Consider the following 16,330-nt stretch of genomic DNA (forward strand, 5'->3'; position numbering starts at 1 on the left):
GTGCGATTGTTACCTATACCGGAAAATCTGGTCTAACCTGAGCTGGGTTAAAGAAGGAGGTGGCAGCAGTTTCCTGAGTTGGCAGCCGCAGCAAAAGCACTGCACTGTGATGGAGTGGCTCGAAATGCAACACCTCGGTGCTGACAACCTGGGAAGGCGTGCAGGACTGCTCGGCCATGGCCCGCCAGCCACCTCGGCACGTACCTGCGGAGTGGAGTGGAGTGGAGGTGCCGCGTGCTGCGGCAGGGCTGGCTGCTTTCTGTGCACCAGGAAATGGAAAACACAGTATTGTAAAGCTCTCAGTGTAAACATCTGAGGGTTTTAAGGAAAGGTGGGCCTTGAGAGCCTTGTGGGAACAACTTCTTGCAAGCCAGGCTGCATCTTGCATTGAAACACTGAAACAGGGCTGGCAGGAACGCTTGCAGCCATGTGTATATGTGAGGGGCAGAAGGAAAGATGGTTCAGAGCAAGGGAGACAAACCAATTCATGCACTCAATTCCCCTGTAATCATTTTCTGAGACCTGAGACCTCATGGTGCTTTAGCCTCTGTCTGTTGAATGCTGCCTGCCAGTCAGTCAGGAATGAAACAAAACTCACACAGGGCAAGAGTATGACGTCCCCTCATAGCTCTTCTCAATTCTGTTTATCCTGAACCATGACATTATTGCATGAGAAGGTCCTGGGAAGTCCACAGCGGCTACCTTTTTTTCCCCTTTTCTGTGATTTCCCATTTGAAAAGTAAATAAGGAAACCTCAACAGCTACTTGTGGGGACTGCTCCTTCCAGCCACTAATTTGTGGAGCTAGTTGCAGGGATTTTCCTAAAGAAACCTGGAATTACATTGCAGTGGAAAAATAGCAAATTGTCTTTAAAACTTCAAGGCCAACTGTTCTTCATTTTCAAGAAAGGAAAAATCCTTTTAAAGCTTTCCTTAAGTTAATTTTCCAGCATACTGAAGCTTGCTAAATCCAGGTGTCTGTTTAGCTTGCTTGGTCTGTATCTGGTAGGTGTAATGTTTTTTGGGGAAAAGGGAGGGGACCGTATTTAAGGAAAACACAGCTTCCATCTGGGAAGGAGTCATCCCATGCCACCAAGCTGTGCAGACCTTCTCACATGCCAGGGAAGAAGAGTGGGGAAACCCACAATTTTTGTAATGGACGTTTGATAAAATGAACCTTTGACTAACAGCAAATACATCTAATGTTAGGGAATGCTTTTTCCTAGAACAGCAAAGGAATTTCAACTGATCTCCTGCATTTGGTTTATATCAAGATGAGTACCACAGGAGCCAAGAGGTGCCATTTGCTTTTTATCCACTTGGCCTTGATGTGGTTTTGCTGCCAGCTTTCCATTTATCTGTTGCGTGCTCTTTAATTCATGAGGGCCTGCACTGGGGATTTGTTTAAAGCCTTGGCTGAAATTGTCAGCCACTCCTTTTATTGCACATCTTTCTGAAAAGATGGGTGTTGTGGCAAAGCAGTAAATAGGATATTGAGCCTCTGCAACTCTTGCTATCTGTAGAAAGAAGAGTATGTCCTCTGTTAAACTCTGATCAATTACATCATCCCAGCATTAAAATCCATCACTTGCCTGGCAGCGTTGTCTTATTTGTGTTTGCATATAGCCGTTGGCTTGCTATGGGTCTTTTGCTGGGGGCCTCTACTTCATATGGTCTCTAAAAGACTGTTAAGGTAACCAGAGTCTCCACCTAAAGTGGTGTTGGAGCCAGTGCAATTAATGGATCTTCTAGAAAGTGATGGCTTAATGTAAGACATAAAACTCACAGTAAGGGAATATTTCTTTCCCTGACGCTGGTCAAGTCTTGCTGTGTTTCTCCCCTTTCTAAAATGTCACTTCCCCACCGAGTAAATAAAGTTAGTTACCTGGTATCTCAAGATGTTTTCTGTGATACAGTATTTTAAAACTTCTGAATGGAAAGCAGTGATTTGCCATATCACTGATCTGTCTAGAGTTCAAATTAAATTAAAGCCCTTCTTAGAGTTCTCAAGTGATTGCCATGCCTGCAGACCTTCTATGCCCAAGCGGACTGCAATAGAACAAGTGCAACGAAACTTCACATTTATTGTTTCATTTGAAAATAGAATTTCTCTGAGGACAGGTACATGAGAAACTTCCACAGAGTCACCTGATGTCAATATGTGAATATTTTCTTAAAGTTTATTTTCTTTTTGAATGCTGTAAAGAAATAATGCCTTGGACTGTAAATTTAATTTGTGTTTTACTATATTGGCCTTTACTGGGATTGGTTCTATGTACTGGCTTTGGTAACTTCTTTAAAATATTTTATATGATCTCTGAGCATTTGCTCAAAACACAGGTCACTACAATTAAGGAGATGGCAGATGGATCCATACGCATAAGAATTTATTGACAGTGGCAGGAAAGGATGGTGCTACAGAAAAGTCATAGAGTGAGGGAAGAGGCAACATTGGGAGGTGGGGAGAAGAGCAGGCTGTTGAGCACCAGGACTGCTTGTTTGCTGCAGCTTGTTTTTGTAAGAATTGTGTTTGTCCTCCTTTCCCACACCCACACGCCTTGATTGCTAGCTTTGGGATTCAAGCTCTCTCAACATCACAGAGCCACTCCATCCTGTAGCTTGACAATTTTGGAGGTTGCCTTCAAGTTTTGGTTTAGTCTTTGAGATCAGAAAGCAAAGAGGTGTTTCAGGAGGGCAATCTTTGGGGGCAGGGGGAATCTTTGTTTTCCTTTTGAAGCACTGTCTGATTGTGAATGTCAGAAGTAGAATATTTTTGTGCTTTCTCTAATGACTCTCTAGTTTCTCCCCAGTACAATCTTGTGTTTCAATTTCCAAGTTAATATTTCCAGAATATTTACAATGTTTTCAAGAGTCTTCACCCTCCCAAAAATCTCAAGGGGATTTTGAGGAGGGTGAAAGACAGACAAGAGGGAGTTCTTTTTCTCTCTCAAGTAATATCACAGTGATTATTCTTAAAAAAATCAACATTGTTCTTCCATGTTGTCTGAAAACCGCCCTTTTTCAGTAGCTTAGATGCAAGGAAAGGCAGTACTTTTTCTTTCCCATGTTGGAACAATTGCTAGAAAAGAAGACTTTTTCAGCAAGGTACTTTGTCAAAACATAGAACTTTCTCCCATCTTGAATCTTAAAGTTGTTGCTTGAGAGTTGTTGGCCACTGTTACTTTGGGAGGCTGGGATGTTCCCCTACAGGAGGAGAAGCCACAGGATTGGCAATGATGCAGGCAGGCTGCAGGAGCTAAATAGAAATCAGATTCTAGCACGATCTAGCCCTTTCAGTAAGAGTTAAGTGACCAAAAATCTTCCATTCTAGCCTGTGAAGTGGAAATGAACAGATTTAGTATTCCAGCTGAGTGGCAGCAGGAATGCTTCACTTTAATCTGAAACTTGATGTTAGAAAGCGTGGGAGAGCTCTGCTGTCAGCTTAACTCAAATCTCGTGCATTTTTTCCTGCACTGAGCTGCAAACAAACATACATGGTTCAAAAGTCAAATGCTCCGTTAGTTTAACCACATGTTAGATTTAATGGCATATGGAAATGCATTATTGATTGCACATCTTCAAAATTAAAATCTCTATGCTAATAGCATATCACATCAGTGCAGATAAAGTAGTATGGAAAATGCAGGAGATTAATAAATGACTTAGAAAACAAGTAAGAGCTGTTTCCATGCATTTCTCTGAAAAGACTGAAGTTTTGGGTATGTTTTAGTGGGAGTGTGTTTATATATTCTGTCACAAGGAAACGTGCAGTAGCAATAGTTATGTTGTATTTCTCAGTATAAAATATTAAAAAGAAACAATGACTTGAAAACAGTTTTACAGGCAGTTATATTCAACAGTTGGTACCAACAAATGGCACAGTCCTGCCTGAAAGCACAGCATGGTGGTCTTTTACTGATCTTTTACTATGGAGTCTTAATAGCTGGCTACAAAACCTTTCTGAATTCATTGCGTTTAAAGAACTTTTGTGAGTTTTTTCAATGCATACTTCCAGCTGATGAGTTTTTTTTTGTAAGTAATAATTGTTGAAAGAGCCTAGGCTTATTTATCAGCTATTGGATATGACCCACAAAACTCTATTTTTGCCTACTTGAAATTATGCTGTAATTTTGGGGAAGGAAATAAAAAAAAAGCTTTTCTTCTTTTTTTCTCCAAACAAGGGTTAAAAAAGGGACGCTTGTTCAGGCAGGGAATCTTACAGATATGATCTGTTTTACTTGTGTGTGAGCTCTTCCTTACCCACATTCTTGACATTTCTTGCTGTAGTTTCTGCTGTGCTATACTGTGAACCCTTAAATGACTTTCAGTGCCATACAATCTGAGCCCTTTTTAGTACTTCATTAACATGAGTGACTAGTTTCTCTGGTCTCTCAGGAAAATGCTTATTTTGATGTGTCTTTGGCTTTGAGTTGTCTGTGCACATTGCTTTACATTCATGGCAGGATGGTGGTCTTGGATTTGGAGTAGGAGGTGTAGGGTGGTCCTCAACTCTGAAGGGGCTTTGTGTCACACTTCCCACTGCTCTTAAGAGGCTGATGAGACAGCTTGGAGAGGCTTTGCCCTGTGACACAGAGCTTGTTTAGCCTGATCAGATAAGCTTCTCCTATAATCTTCCTTCTTGAGTTTTTTAACTCTTTTAGATATATTGGGCTTAAGTCCCAGAAAAACTTGAATTTAGGACCAAGACTGCAAATGTGACTGTCATTGAAGGGAAGCCAGAATGGAAAGAAAAGAGAGGTAGCCAGGGTGACTGAAGGATACTGTGGTAGTAGGGATTTTGTAAATGCCATCTCAGACTGTTGCAATCTAATCTGATAAAGGTATAAATAATTGTTTTATTCCAGGATGGGTTGAGGTTTCCTAGCTGACAGCAGACTCCACAGCTAACACATACTGAGCAGAAGTTGTTATTACTTAGGAAGATCCCTAAACTAAGAACTGAAACAGTGGATTGTAGGTGCAAACCTTTAATTTGCCCAAGTTTGTGACTGAATACTTCTAGTCTGCTCTGAGTGAGCTTCAGCAGCTGTTACTCATCTTTGTGTTGCCCTCCATCAAGCACAGGTCACAAGTTGTTATCTGTGAAAGAGAGAGAGGAATTGCCTGTTTGATGCTGAAGCTGTGGCTAGACTCAGTCATCTCAGCAGATCTTGCAGTGTTTAGGAAGACCCTGGATCAGAGGAGTGCAAGGCTGTGGTAGTGGAATGCACTTTCTCCCCAGAGGGACCTTTCTCACACCTTCCCTTGGGCAGTGCTTAGGGGACAGCTGTGCTGGAGTGACAACTGCTGCCTCCATCAGTGCCTCTAGAACTGTGGCTCTTTTCTGTGTCCCAGCCTGAATCTAGACTGGATTAGGTACCCCTGAGAAACTTAGAGGTAGCTATGGCTGATGTGTGGCTACGCCTGGTGTATCCTGGAGGGCTTTGGTAGTGGCATGCTGCAGTGCTTCTCAAAGGGAAGGAGGACTTATTTCCTAGTAGAATGCTGGCCCTGAATCTGTGGCACCACCTTCTGTCCTGGACAATTCCTTAGGGCCAGTGGAGAAGCATCATGATGCCCGAAGGAAGGTTGTTTGGATGATAACAGCATCTCTAAGGGCTGGGAGAAACAGTTTGTTTCATCCCATTGGGATGCAGTGCCCCCTCAGGCCTGGAGAGCCAAGGCTGCTCCCTGGGTGGGAGGGAGCACTGGGTGCCGGTGCCTGGCGAATGCAGGGTGCTCAGCCCTGGGGAGGTGACACGTTGCTGCAGTGACCGTGTGTGACCTTACGCCGCACACGTGGGAGCGCGGTGAGAAGCAGTGCTGGGACTTGGCAGGAGCACAAGCTGAATCTGCATCCGAGCCGGCCGGGAGACGCCGCCGTGCCTTGCTCTTGGGAGCACCCGCCTCTCTGCAAAGCCGTCCTGCTCCCCTCTGAGATAAATAGATGCTTGGAAACGGTCAGCTGTGCTACCAAGAAGGTATCGGTGGCTTGTAAATGGGGGTAATTGAGGTCCAGCCATGAAATTACAATGTTAGCAGCGCCCTCCTGGCACTTGAAGGGTAGCACTGTCTCCATCGGGTGTTTTATGGACTCATAACCTCTAGAATGAGCAGGTCCCATGAGCTCCCACGCCATGAGCCCCCCAGGCGGGAATCTGCCTGACAGTTTATCCTCTTCTGCCTTGTCTAGTCTCGCATTTTCTTGAATTTTCCTTACAGTACTTTCTTTGTTTTGGACTGACTCAGATTCTTTCTTCTGTGAACTGTTTTGCTGGTGCTACTGCTGTGATCTTTCTAAGAGATAGCAAATACTTTGTTTACTGTAAGCTCTTGTGCAGTAATTCATGTGGTTACACCATGACACAGAGAAGTCTTTCTGGAGTTGGTTTCCACACCCACCCATTCATCTGTGCCCTTCTCCCCATTTTCGGCAGGCGGCTTCAGCATGTCACGTTGGCGTGATGTCATACAAAACCCAGCACATTTGTCATTAAAAGCCTTGTCATCAATAGATGACTGTTTGTATTTTCTGCCTGCCTGAAACTGTTTTATACTTGCTAACCCAGTAATTAAGACTTTACTACCTTTGAAACAGGTTGGTTTCACTGCCCCACCTTTTTCTTAGGCAATTACAAGGCAGTGTGAATGTCGACGGGGCATTCATTAGCCTGCGTGAGGCTTGGCTCTGGCAGCGAGCACGCACAAATGCACTCCTCCTCCCGCCGCTCCCCGCACGGGGGGTAGCCTGACACCAGGCAGCCTTTGGAGACCACGGATTTGGATAGTATTTTTGGTGCACCTCTTAGGGGGCTTTCTTTCGTAAGAAGAAGGATGCAGGAAGAGAGCGTTGCCTCAAAATGGCTGATAAAATGCTCTTTGTGCAGCTTCAGTTGAACCTGAACAGAGCAGTGTCAGGGTTTTCTTATCATGTAAAATGATACCATTCTTCTGGGCTGCTGGATTGCTCGACTGCTTTTGATTGTCTTGCGGTAATTGAATAGCTGCGCTGTGTAACCTGTGCTGAAGGAATTAGGGCTGTTTATTCAGCAAACAGATGTCCTGGATTGTGGTGTGCTTATGATCTTACTGGCTTGCATCTTTCATTAGTTAATATTGCCGACCACCCAGGCTATCTTCCTTGCACTGATAATTTTGCATTTGCTAATGCATTTCAGTGTCTCAAAGGGAGATTTGGAAGCTTGTAAAATTTGCAAAGTAAATCCATTGATCCATCTAATATGAGTCCGTCAGTACACCAGGGTTACCCCTATAACATCCTATGTTATATTGCATCAAACTGCTCGCTACCTCTTACCAGGATCGGTTCAGCCCTGGTGACTTGAACTGGGTGAGATCCCAGCCTGCCGCACCAAATGGGTAGAGAACATGTGAAATAGTTTTTGATACGTGTATCATGCTCCTGCCCAATGCTGACTGCAGGCAAATGCATTTATCACAGATCTCTCTGCCCTCGATCTATTTCCTGGCTTGTCCCTAACACCACACACTCCTGAGTGGCTTCAGATAGCTGGCAGAATTGAAAACAAAGCAGCTTTGTGCTTTAATCATCCCTGCCGAGCCCCTAAAATTGATGTTGGCCTGGAAGTTCCTAAGCTGACGCAGGCTGACAGGAGCCTGTGGCCCAGATAAGCTGTTTCCAGCCCTGTGTGGGGATAAGGCCCAATACCTCACTTGAAATTAGTTGAGAACACCTCTTCCAGGGGGGCAGTGGTTTTGATAGATTGTAAAAGATTTAACCTTACAGCTATAGCTGTAATGTATAGAAAAGCTACTTTTTGCTATTTCCAAATTATATTGGGTATCATTTTTTTTCTCTCCCTCAGCAGTCTGAACAATTGGACTCATGATACTAAGCAGGCCTGGCTTTTATAGGAAGAGGAGTATGACAAATAACTCCCATAAACTTGTTTACAGTTTTCACTATCATTTCTAAAATACCATTTCCTATGTTGACACAGAGAAAATTCACAGTGGTAGGGGGGAAGGTTTTACAGGTGCCAAGTCGTGATATGACCCCCAAAACACAGTTGTGTGGCTACAAGACCAGTGAGTACTCTTCGGGGTTTGCAATAGTAAGAACCTGATATCCAACCCCTCCAACTTTTCTGTTCTGCGAGAGATTACAAGTTTTGAGCAAAATCCTGGGGGTAATCCTGCAGGATTCAGCCATCAACAGCTGTGCTCACCACAGATTCCTCTGCAGGCCTTTTCTGTAAGCAGCTGTTACCCACATACTGTTCCATCCTGGGCTGATCCATGCTTCTCATAAGACATAAATTGCAATTGCTTCCGTGTCCCTTATTATCACTTGGTATTTGGAGTGATGCAGAAAATAAGGACGCCCCACGGGGTATGTGTCTCATGGCAGCATCCTCAAGAAAGGTAGTTTTCTGGGGAGCTGGTGAATGAGCTATGTAATTGCAGCTGCTCTAAAGGAGGTCTCAGCTCCGGTGTGGGACTGTGGGAAAGGTTTCTTACCTTCGCTTTTCCCTTAAAGATGGGAAATATGTGGCACAAAAGAGCTGTAAGAGAAGCAGGGTTAGATTTCTGTCACCTCAGAAAGGAGATTAGCAAAGGGAGCTGTCAAATGAGCATGAGATACCCTCTGCACATGCTGTCATGCTAGATGCCAGAAGGACATTCCTGGCTCCTTGGTGACTGCTGCTAGCAAGACCTCAGCCTGATCATGGATTTTCTGAGTTTCAGTTTGTAATTGCAAAACCCACTCATTTTTTTTTTCTCTCTCACAATTTCCTTCTCCTTTCCTGCTCTTTCTCTCTTCTCTTCCTGGTCTCCTGTCATTCCTGCTTCTCCTGATGTAGTCCATAGAGGGAATTAGAGCTTGCAGTGCCAAAATATTCCTCCTTGTGCCTAGATTTTGCTTGCTCTTACCTAATGCCTACCTGAGATATGCCCCTTCTGAAAGGATCTGAAACACAGAAAGTAAAACTGGTTTAGATAGTCTGCACTTGAAAGCAGATTCATAGCCTGTTTTAATGTGTATTAAAAGCACACTAGCTATCTTTCAATAAAACCAAGTGCTGACAAACTCATTTTCTAGAATAAGGGTATCCACGTATTGGCATGAATAGGAGGATAGCTATTACTGACGAGCTCCATGTGCAGACAAGTTAGTACAGCTAGCAAGGGCTGAAAGGAGCCGAGGCATGACTGAGCCTCATAATTAGACCTAGATTAGACTTTTGCCGGAGGGGAAGGCAAGGCAAGAACAGCTCTGAACTCCTATCGTCGCCTGTAGTGTTTGAACACAGAGACATCCCTCGCTGTCCCAGTGAAGTCAGCAACACTGAGCGGGGCTGGAACAAAGCCCCATTATCTCTACGGGAGCATTGCTGACAGGGCAGGTGTGGGCCTGCGCCGAGCTGTGCTCTGTGCTGTGACCAGCTCAGGTTTTCTCTGCAGCCACTCTTTTCCAGGAACGTTCAGAGGGGCTGCCAGAGCCACACAGTACCAGACCTGCGATGGTTGAGATCCCCCATTTCATGATGATACAGGTCCTTGAGGCCCTTGGATCACCTCTGGAGAAGGTGTTCATCCTCCCTTTAAGCCTGAGCCCCCTAACACTGTGACCTTGGCCCAGTGCAGGTCCCCTGGAGCTACCCCAGAACCAATAGCAGGTGAACCCCAGCTTCTGGATGTCTGAGGTGCCATCAGGGACCAGCTGTCAGGTTTCCCCTGGCTTCTAATCACATAGTGATGTGACCTGGGACTGCAGCCTCCTGGAAGCACACTGCTGCTCTCAAACACCAAGTCTTGCCTCTATTGTTGCCTGTTTGATTGAGAACGGATCGAAGAAGTCCTTGCTGCCTGTGTGTTTTTGTAGACACAGGCATGCCAGCGCTGCTTGCTTGAGTTTTGGTGGTGGTGTGGCCGTAGCAGACAGGCAGGTTTCACTCTCCAGGCCTGCATGGGAACTGGGCTGTGCTGGTGACCAGTGGTAGCCTGGGGAACCTGCTGCGGCTCTGACTACACAGGATGCACCACTTTTCTACTACTGTCATTTGCCACTATAGTTTTGGGGCTTGTGTGCAGTTAAGAGGGAAAAGACTGCACCGCATGAGCCTTGCGTGCCTGTCTGTGTCCAGCTCAGTGTGGGATCTGGGGCCTGAGGGTCATCATGTGGTGGTCGCTTGTGCCCTCTGTCCAGGTGTTGAGTGCCCAGCATTCTCATCCAGGCTCTGATGGTGTGGGCTGGCAGGGGGTGCATGGTATGGGAGCAGTGCTGCACCACTCTTTGCAGTCCTGAAAAGTCTTGATCTAAGATTTCTAGTAAGGCAGAGGTAGCTTTGCTGTCAGGTCTTTGTAATCAGGGTCTCTCCGTTGTACCCAGTGAAGTCAAGGTTAGATCGTTTCATTTCTGCTGGTCTGTGGCTCATCACAGACTGCTAATTTTGATTGAACAGACACCTCCAGTGTAGCAAGCTGCTCGTGTACCTATGGATCAGACATTATGAAGGATTTCCTGATCTCTCTCATTTCTGTGGACAAAGGATCATTGCAGATGGGAACAGATTTCTTGCACAAATGCTGGTTTCAGATTTGCTGTTAGCTATGTGCTAAGCCTCCACACGGACTTTGAACAAAGTTAACTGGGTGATACTTAGGTCAGTGCATTCTTTGTAAAATCTTGAACAAACCAGAAAAGGTTGTCAGTGGTAATCATGGTGATTAGATTAGACCACATCAGTATTTCAGCCTCCCCAGAGTAAACTTCTGCTTTCAATACCATAAATAGCAAGATGCTGCACTCTAGGCAAACTTGTCCTCAATCCAAGGGAATGTCATCATTTACTGCTTTTCCTATGTATCTTCCTTTCCTTTTCAATCTATACCATGGTGTACTTCTGTGTGTATCCTTCTTTTGTTTCTTTTCAGCCATGTAGGAGTATGCATTGTGGCTGTTCAGTATTGAGTGCTTCTGTTGCTTGTTACTGAATGCTAGCTCTGGTGTCATTCCAGTTAAGCTCTATGTACCTTTTGTCTTTGAAAATCAATGGAGAGCGAAATAAAAAAGAACTAGTTTTTTGTGGTACCTTTTATTTTAAAAAAAAATAATTCCATTTATGTTTGCTCATGATGAGAGAGGTTTCTGGGGAGGACAGTCTGGGAGACAAAATACAGTTTGTGCTTTTAATAAGCATCAGGAACCATTTTTTCCTTTAGAAAACCGTGGATGCTTCATAGTCACTCTCATCTAAACAAAAAAACAATATTCCAGAGCATTATTTTGTTTACAGCAGATGTTGCCTTGCGCTACAGAGTCTTGATTTGCAAACAAGTCAAGGGTCTTGCGAATTCCTCTGAGATCTTAGGGAGAAATATGTAAGATTAGCCACCACAGGTTTTGTTTGTGCTGCAGGTGTGGCAGTACAGGTAGAAGGAAGCACCTGAGGTGGCCTGTTGCTAGTACCTTCCTGTCAGGAGTGAGGGGTACAAGAGATGTGTGGTGATAGCAGGAAAAATCAGATTGCAGCAAGTTCAGACTCCTCTGGGACTTGGGAAGATGCTGAGGTCTTGTTTGTTTAAACGCTGCAGTGAGCTGGGAGCCTTGCAGAATTGGATTTGCCGAAGAAGGTTTGCTTAAGTTCCCTTGGAACAGGGGAAAAAAGAAACATACCAAAAGTAATTGAGTTTCTGGTGCTTTAAAAGCTTGTTAATGTTCTTTAAGTTCTTTTTTTTTCTGCGAAAGTATGTCCTTTTGATTGCAGTTCAGGCTTAGCAGAGTACAGTACATCTTGCCACAGAATGAGTAAATGAGCTCTGTTCTGCAGCTGCTATTGAATGACGATGTTGGAGCATGCCTTGGCTTATCAGTGAAGGCTGCCTAATGTATTCCACCCAGCCTACCTGAGTGTGCTCTGCAGCAGCAAACCCAATTAACCATTTTCGTACCTACTGTACGAATGGTTTTAGCAGTTACAGGGGTGCTTTGTTTTATAGTATTTCAATAAGACATGCCAGAGCATGCACTGGCTATTTCTTGCACACCTCTGTTGCTCTCTGCAGTCCAGAAAATGCACCAGGAGCTTGCCATGGCACAGTCTGGTGAGGTGGCTTTTGAGCAGAGTGTGGCTCATTAGCTTTACATTCATTAGTTTCTAAAAGCCTTCTGAATCAGATTTGGGGACATGAGGAAGAGATTTACAGTCTATCCTACTAGTATGACAGAATGTTCCTAGTCAAAAAAAGAGAAAATGGGTCTCTCTGGACCATTCTAAGGGGTTTTATTGTTTAGCTGTTGTTTTTCAAGATGCCTCAAACTATTTGGCTTTGTGTTTGTCTGTTATCTTCAACTCAGTCCTCCCACAAAAAGGCAAATACCTGCTTTTACTGAATTATTAACAACAATAAATGGAGGTTACGTATCAATGAAAATTATGGACGTTTCCCAAGGCAGTTGATTTAAACGGAGTTAAATTTAGTGGAAGCTTCTACTGGTGTAATGAATGCTCATTATAGAGCCTAATGTGCTTTAAGGGCTTGAAAACCTTCTCAGTAGGGAAGTCAGGCTGCTGTTTTCCAGCAGAGGCACAGATGCTGTACCACGACACTACTGTCGCTACAGCCCTACACCACCACTACACCCGAACATTTCTCTTTAACCTTGTGTGTTTTCTCCTCTTGCAGAAGACCACCTCCCAGCTGGCTTCCCAACCATTGACATGGGCCCGCAGCTGAAGGTGGTGGAAAAGGCCCGCACAGCCACAATGCTCTGTGCTGCCAGCGGTAACCCTGATCCTGAAATCTCCTGGTTCAAGGACTTCCTGCCTGTTGACACTGCAACGAGCAATGGGCGAATCAAGCAGCTCCGCTCGGGTAAGGTAGCAAAGCAAGTAAGCCTTCCCTACCTCCTCATTCTTCCTCCCTTTTCTCTTTACTTGCTGCTATGATTTTTTTCCCTGAAATGCAATTCTAAACCCAAATGTCAATTTGATTTTAGCTTGTTTCTTTTACAATATAAAAACAGTTTTTGGAGCTGATTCTCTCTGACAGGATATCGTGGCTTGTTAAAAGGAGACATTAGAGTGGACATGCCTTTTGGAACATCACCTTGATTCCAGCCTCAGTAGACTGCGTTGACATTGCCCCAAATCCTTGGTAGGCTCAGACATTTCACTACTGACCCAACAGGTCTCAGATATTTTTAACAGGAGCACAGGACAAATCAGGGCAGTGAGGTACTGGCTGAGATTTTACAATCAGTGGTCGTGTACTACTTCACTCCTTATGTAGACTCCACAAGACAGTGCTCTGCTTTCTATTGAGATCTTTATCATTCTTGCTACGTGATGTTACAAGAATAAAGAAAAATCCAAGCAGCAGAAATTCTGTGGATTTCAAAGGAAGGTGGACACCGTTTTGAAATATACCATTTCTTCCTGATTTTTTTGTTTGGTAAGCCAAATACTACCTTTTGAAATACCGACAGTCAGTTCTTATGGGTGGCTAAGAATGCACTCATTTTAGCAAGGAACTCTTGTTTTTCTGCTGCACTGTTCAGTCTCCCAGGACTGTAAGGCCCATTAGAGAATTAAAGAAAATAAAACGGTGCTTTATTCACTGATGAAGTGCAGCTCCCCAGTGTGAATTGCAGTGGCTATTTAACAATGCACAGCAGCACTACACAGCAGCTTTAGTCTGGGGAAAAAAAGCCCACATTACCCTACATGAAGTACAGAAGGGAACAAAGCTGGAACAACTTTTGTCTAGAAAGGTCTCATGCTTAAATAAGAGTCAGACTGCCTTGCCTGGCCACGAGATATCTCTAGGCACTCAAAAGTCATTTGTTATGAGTGCTGCTGCCAGGGCAACACCATCTTCCTCCTAGCAAGGTGAACGTCTTGACACATTTCCCCATAGCAGGAGCCCTCTGCATAAATCTGATGATGCTTGGATGATAAGAAGTAGGCTTGTACTTGGGGGAGTGGGTAATGAGACATCACTCTCATCAAAAATAGAACCCAGCCTGACACTCCTGATCCCACCTTGATGTACCAGTGAGTGCTAATTATACTAATACATTTATAGCTTATGAAATTTCCCAGTGACCTTTAGCTTATCTCCCCCACAACATGGTTTAATCTTGATCTGTTTGTGCTGAAAGAAAATATCATACTTGTTAATTATTCTGAGAAGCTTTAGGAAGCAGCAATAGGAGAGTACACATGGATGTGTTTCACTTCATAGCTGACTAAATCAGCATCAGAAATTACCATAAATGAGCAGCAAGGCAGCTCCTGATGCACTTGCTGTACGTTCTCCAGCCTCCTTTTTGCAGGCACTTGACTGCCTCTCTACCAGCTGCTTCACAAGTTTAGTGAGACAGAAAGTTTAAAAACAAACTAGTAAACCCTGTCACTGTGTCCAAGTTTTGCTTCCTATTCACTGTTCTTGAGCAACATCTCAATTGAATATTTCACCTGGGATTCAAACTCTAGAGCTAGCTGCTTGCTAAAGACACAGTAATTACCAAGGGAGGTGTCAAGGGAACCTTTTAGAAATCAATGAGCAGCATACATCTTTAGACTCGCAAAAGAAATTGATTAGTTCTCTGATGTAGTAAGGGAGGTTTCCACGGTTCAGTGCAAGAGACTTCCAAATATGAGTGAAGTTTTATTTTCAGGGACCTGGTGATACAGTACCAAGGTTCACCAATGCTCTGCTTCACCCTGTCATGAGTGGGGAGCAAGAAGTTTGCTGCTTCTCATGGGCCAGAGATCCAACCCCAGCTTGTCCTGGTGGCTTTTTCCTGTATTTGTAGTTGATACAAAGTAGGGTGTGTACTTTGAAGTGCCTAAATCCTACTTACCTGACTGCAGTCACCCTGTGTGAGCAATGTGATGGGTTGGGCAGTCTGATCCATTCTACAAGGTGCTAATTGAGCTCTCCAGCACTACACCATAGTGGGGCAGAATTGTTTTTCAAAGAAAAGAGTATTTAAATAGATACCTCATTATATGGGAGAGTTTAATAGTTTGCAAAGTCTCTGCTCCATTAAGATCATATCTTACAGCCAGCCTGGCATATCTGCGTGAATGTCAGTTTATACTATCTCAATCTAAATATACGCTCATTTAATTTCATTTAATTAAAACCCAATAAAAGCTAGACAGATGTAATATAGTTAAAATAGCTACAGCACGGTGTGAGCCCAATATTGCATATATAGAGTGTCCGACCTTCAATGAGTACATAATATATTATTATTCAGATGTACTAAATATAGGTCATAAAGGTCAAAGCACCTTTGGAGTCTGACTTAGAGAGGGGATTGAGGGATGATTTCATTTCTTCAGGCTCCTAGTGTGGAATAAATAGCTAGAGGTAAAGCAGCAGCATGTTTGGGAAAGGTGCTCTCTTCCAACACTCGGTTATGTGGGGTGGCAGTGCTCTGGGGGCTTCAGGCAGGTCTTTGAACTTGTATGCAGTCAGATCGTGTGCCCACGGGGGCTCCAAACATCAGTTTCCAGAGGTCTGTTCATCTTCTGTCAAGGTAGTAGAGAGTTTGTGATTTAAGATAACCAAGCCATCATCTTAGGGTCTTTTAACCCCAGAGGACTGGTATCTTTGTCAGGAGCAAATACACAGTTTATAAATCTGCCCTGTATCCTACCATCCCTTACTAATTACATCTATATGCATGTATATGCATTTTTCTCATTAAATCTCCTGATGGTTATCATAACTCTTCGCATTCAGAAGGCTTTTTTCCCTTTTCTCCCCAATACATAGTTTTTTTCCTCCCAAGTAATGCTTAATTCTTAAGTCCAGCTCTTAGGCAGTTTTGCCAGTATGTGTTGGGCTAATTGCTCTAGAGATGAGAACACAAATAAATACAGGTTTTCATCTCCATTATCACAGATCAAGGCAAAAGCAGGGTCTCTGACTCATGCTGGTTGTAGCAAAATTCTCCCTTGCTCATCCTGCTAATACTTCCCACCTCTTGTGGAGAGGCTGCTTTTCCGCAAATGCGGTGACTCAGGACAACTCCCTGTTCTCCCCCAGGGTGCATAGCTTCAGTCACTGCCTCAGAGTCGTTGACAAAGGATCTAAGGGCAGCTCTGGGCTGGGAAACCTCCCCAGCATGCTAGCTCATTTAAAATGTGTTTGGCTGAACCGATTTTAAAACTGTCCAGACATTGTAGTATTGCAGGTGATGTACATATGAGTTTTGGCAGTAAGGGTCAGTGCTACACCGCTAACCATGTTTTAAAATTAGTTGATGATGTGGTGGAAACTCTCAATATGGATCAGATTGTGCTGATGCTTCACAGTTCTTCTATAAA

At 44.0% G+C, this 16,330-nt stretch overlaps 1 protein-coding gene across 19 annotated transcripts in view; it reads left to right on the forward strand.

Moving 5' to 3' along the window:
* PTPRF (protein tyrosine phosphatase receptor type F) overlaps nt 1–16,330 on the forward strand; it is a 389,043-nt gene that overhangs the window by 266,684 nt on the left and 106,029 nt on the right. For all 19 annotated transcript variants that reach the window (XM_033000823.2, XM_033000824.2, XM_042803813.1 and 16 more), the window contains one exon: nt 12,672–12,860. In XM_033000823.2, coding sequence (XP_032856714.1) covers nt 12,672–12,860 — 189 coding nt within the window. The remainder of the gene's footprint in view (nt 1–12,671; nt 12,861–16,330) is intronic.

The sequence above is a fragment of the Tyto alba genome, unplaced genomic scaffold (genome assembly GCF_018691265.1).
Source record: "Tyto alba isolate M040663 unplaced genomic scaffold, T.alba_DEE_v4.0 Super-Scaffold_1000006, whole genome shotgun sequence".
Classification (NCBI taxonomy): Eukaryota; Metazoa; Chordata; class Aves; order Strigiformes; family Tytonidae; genus Tyto; species Tyto alba.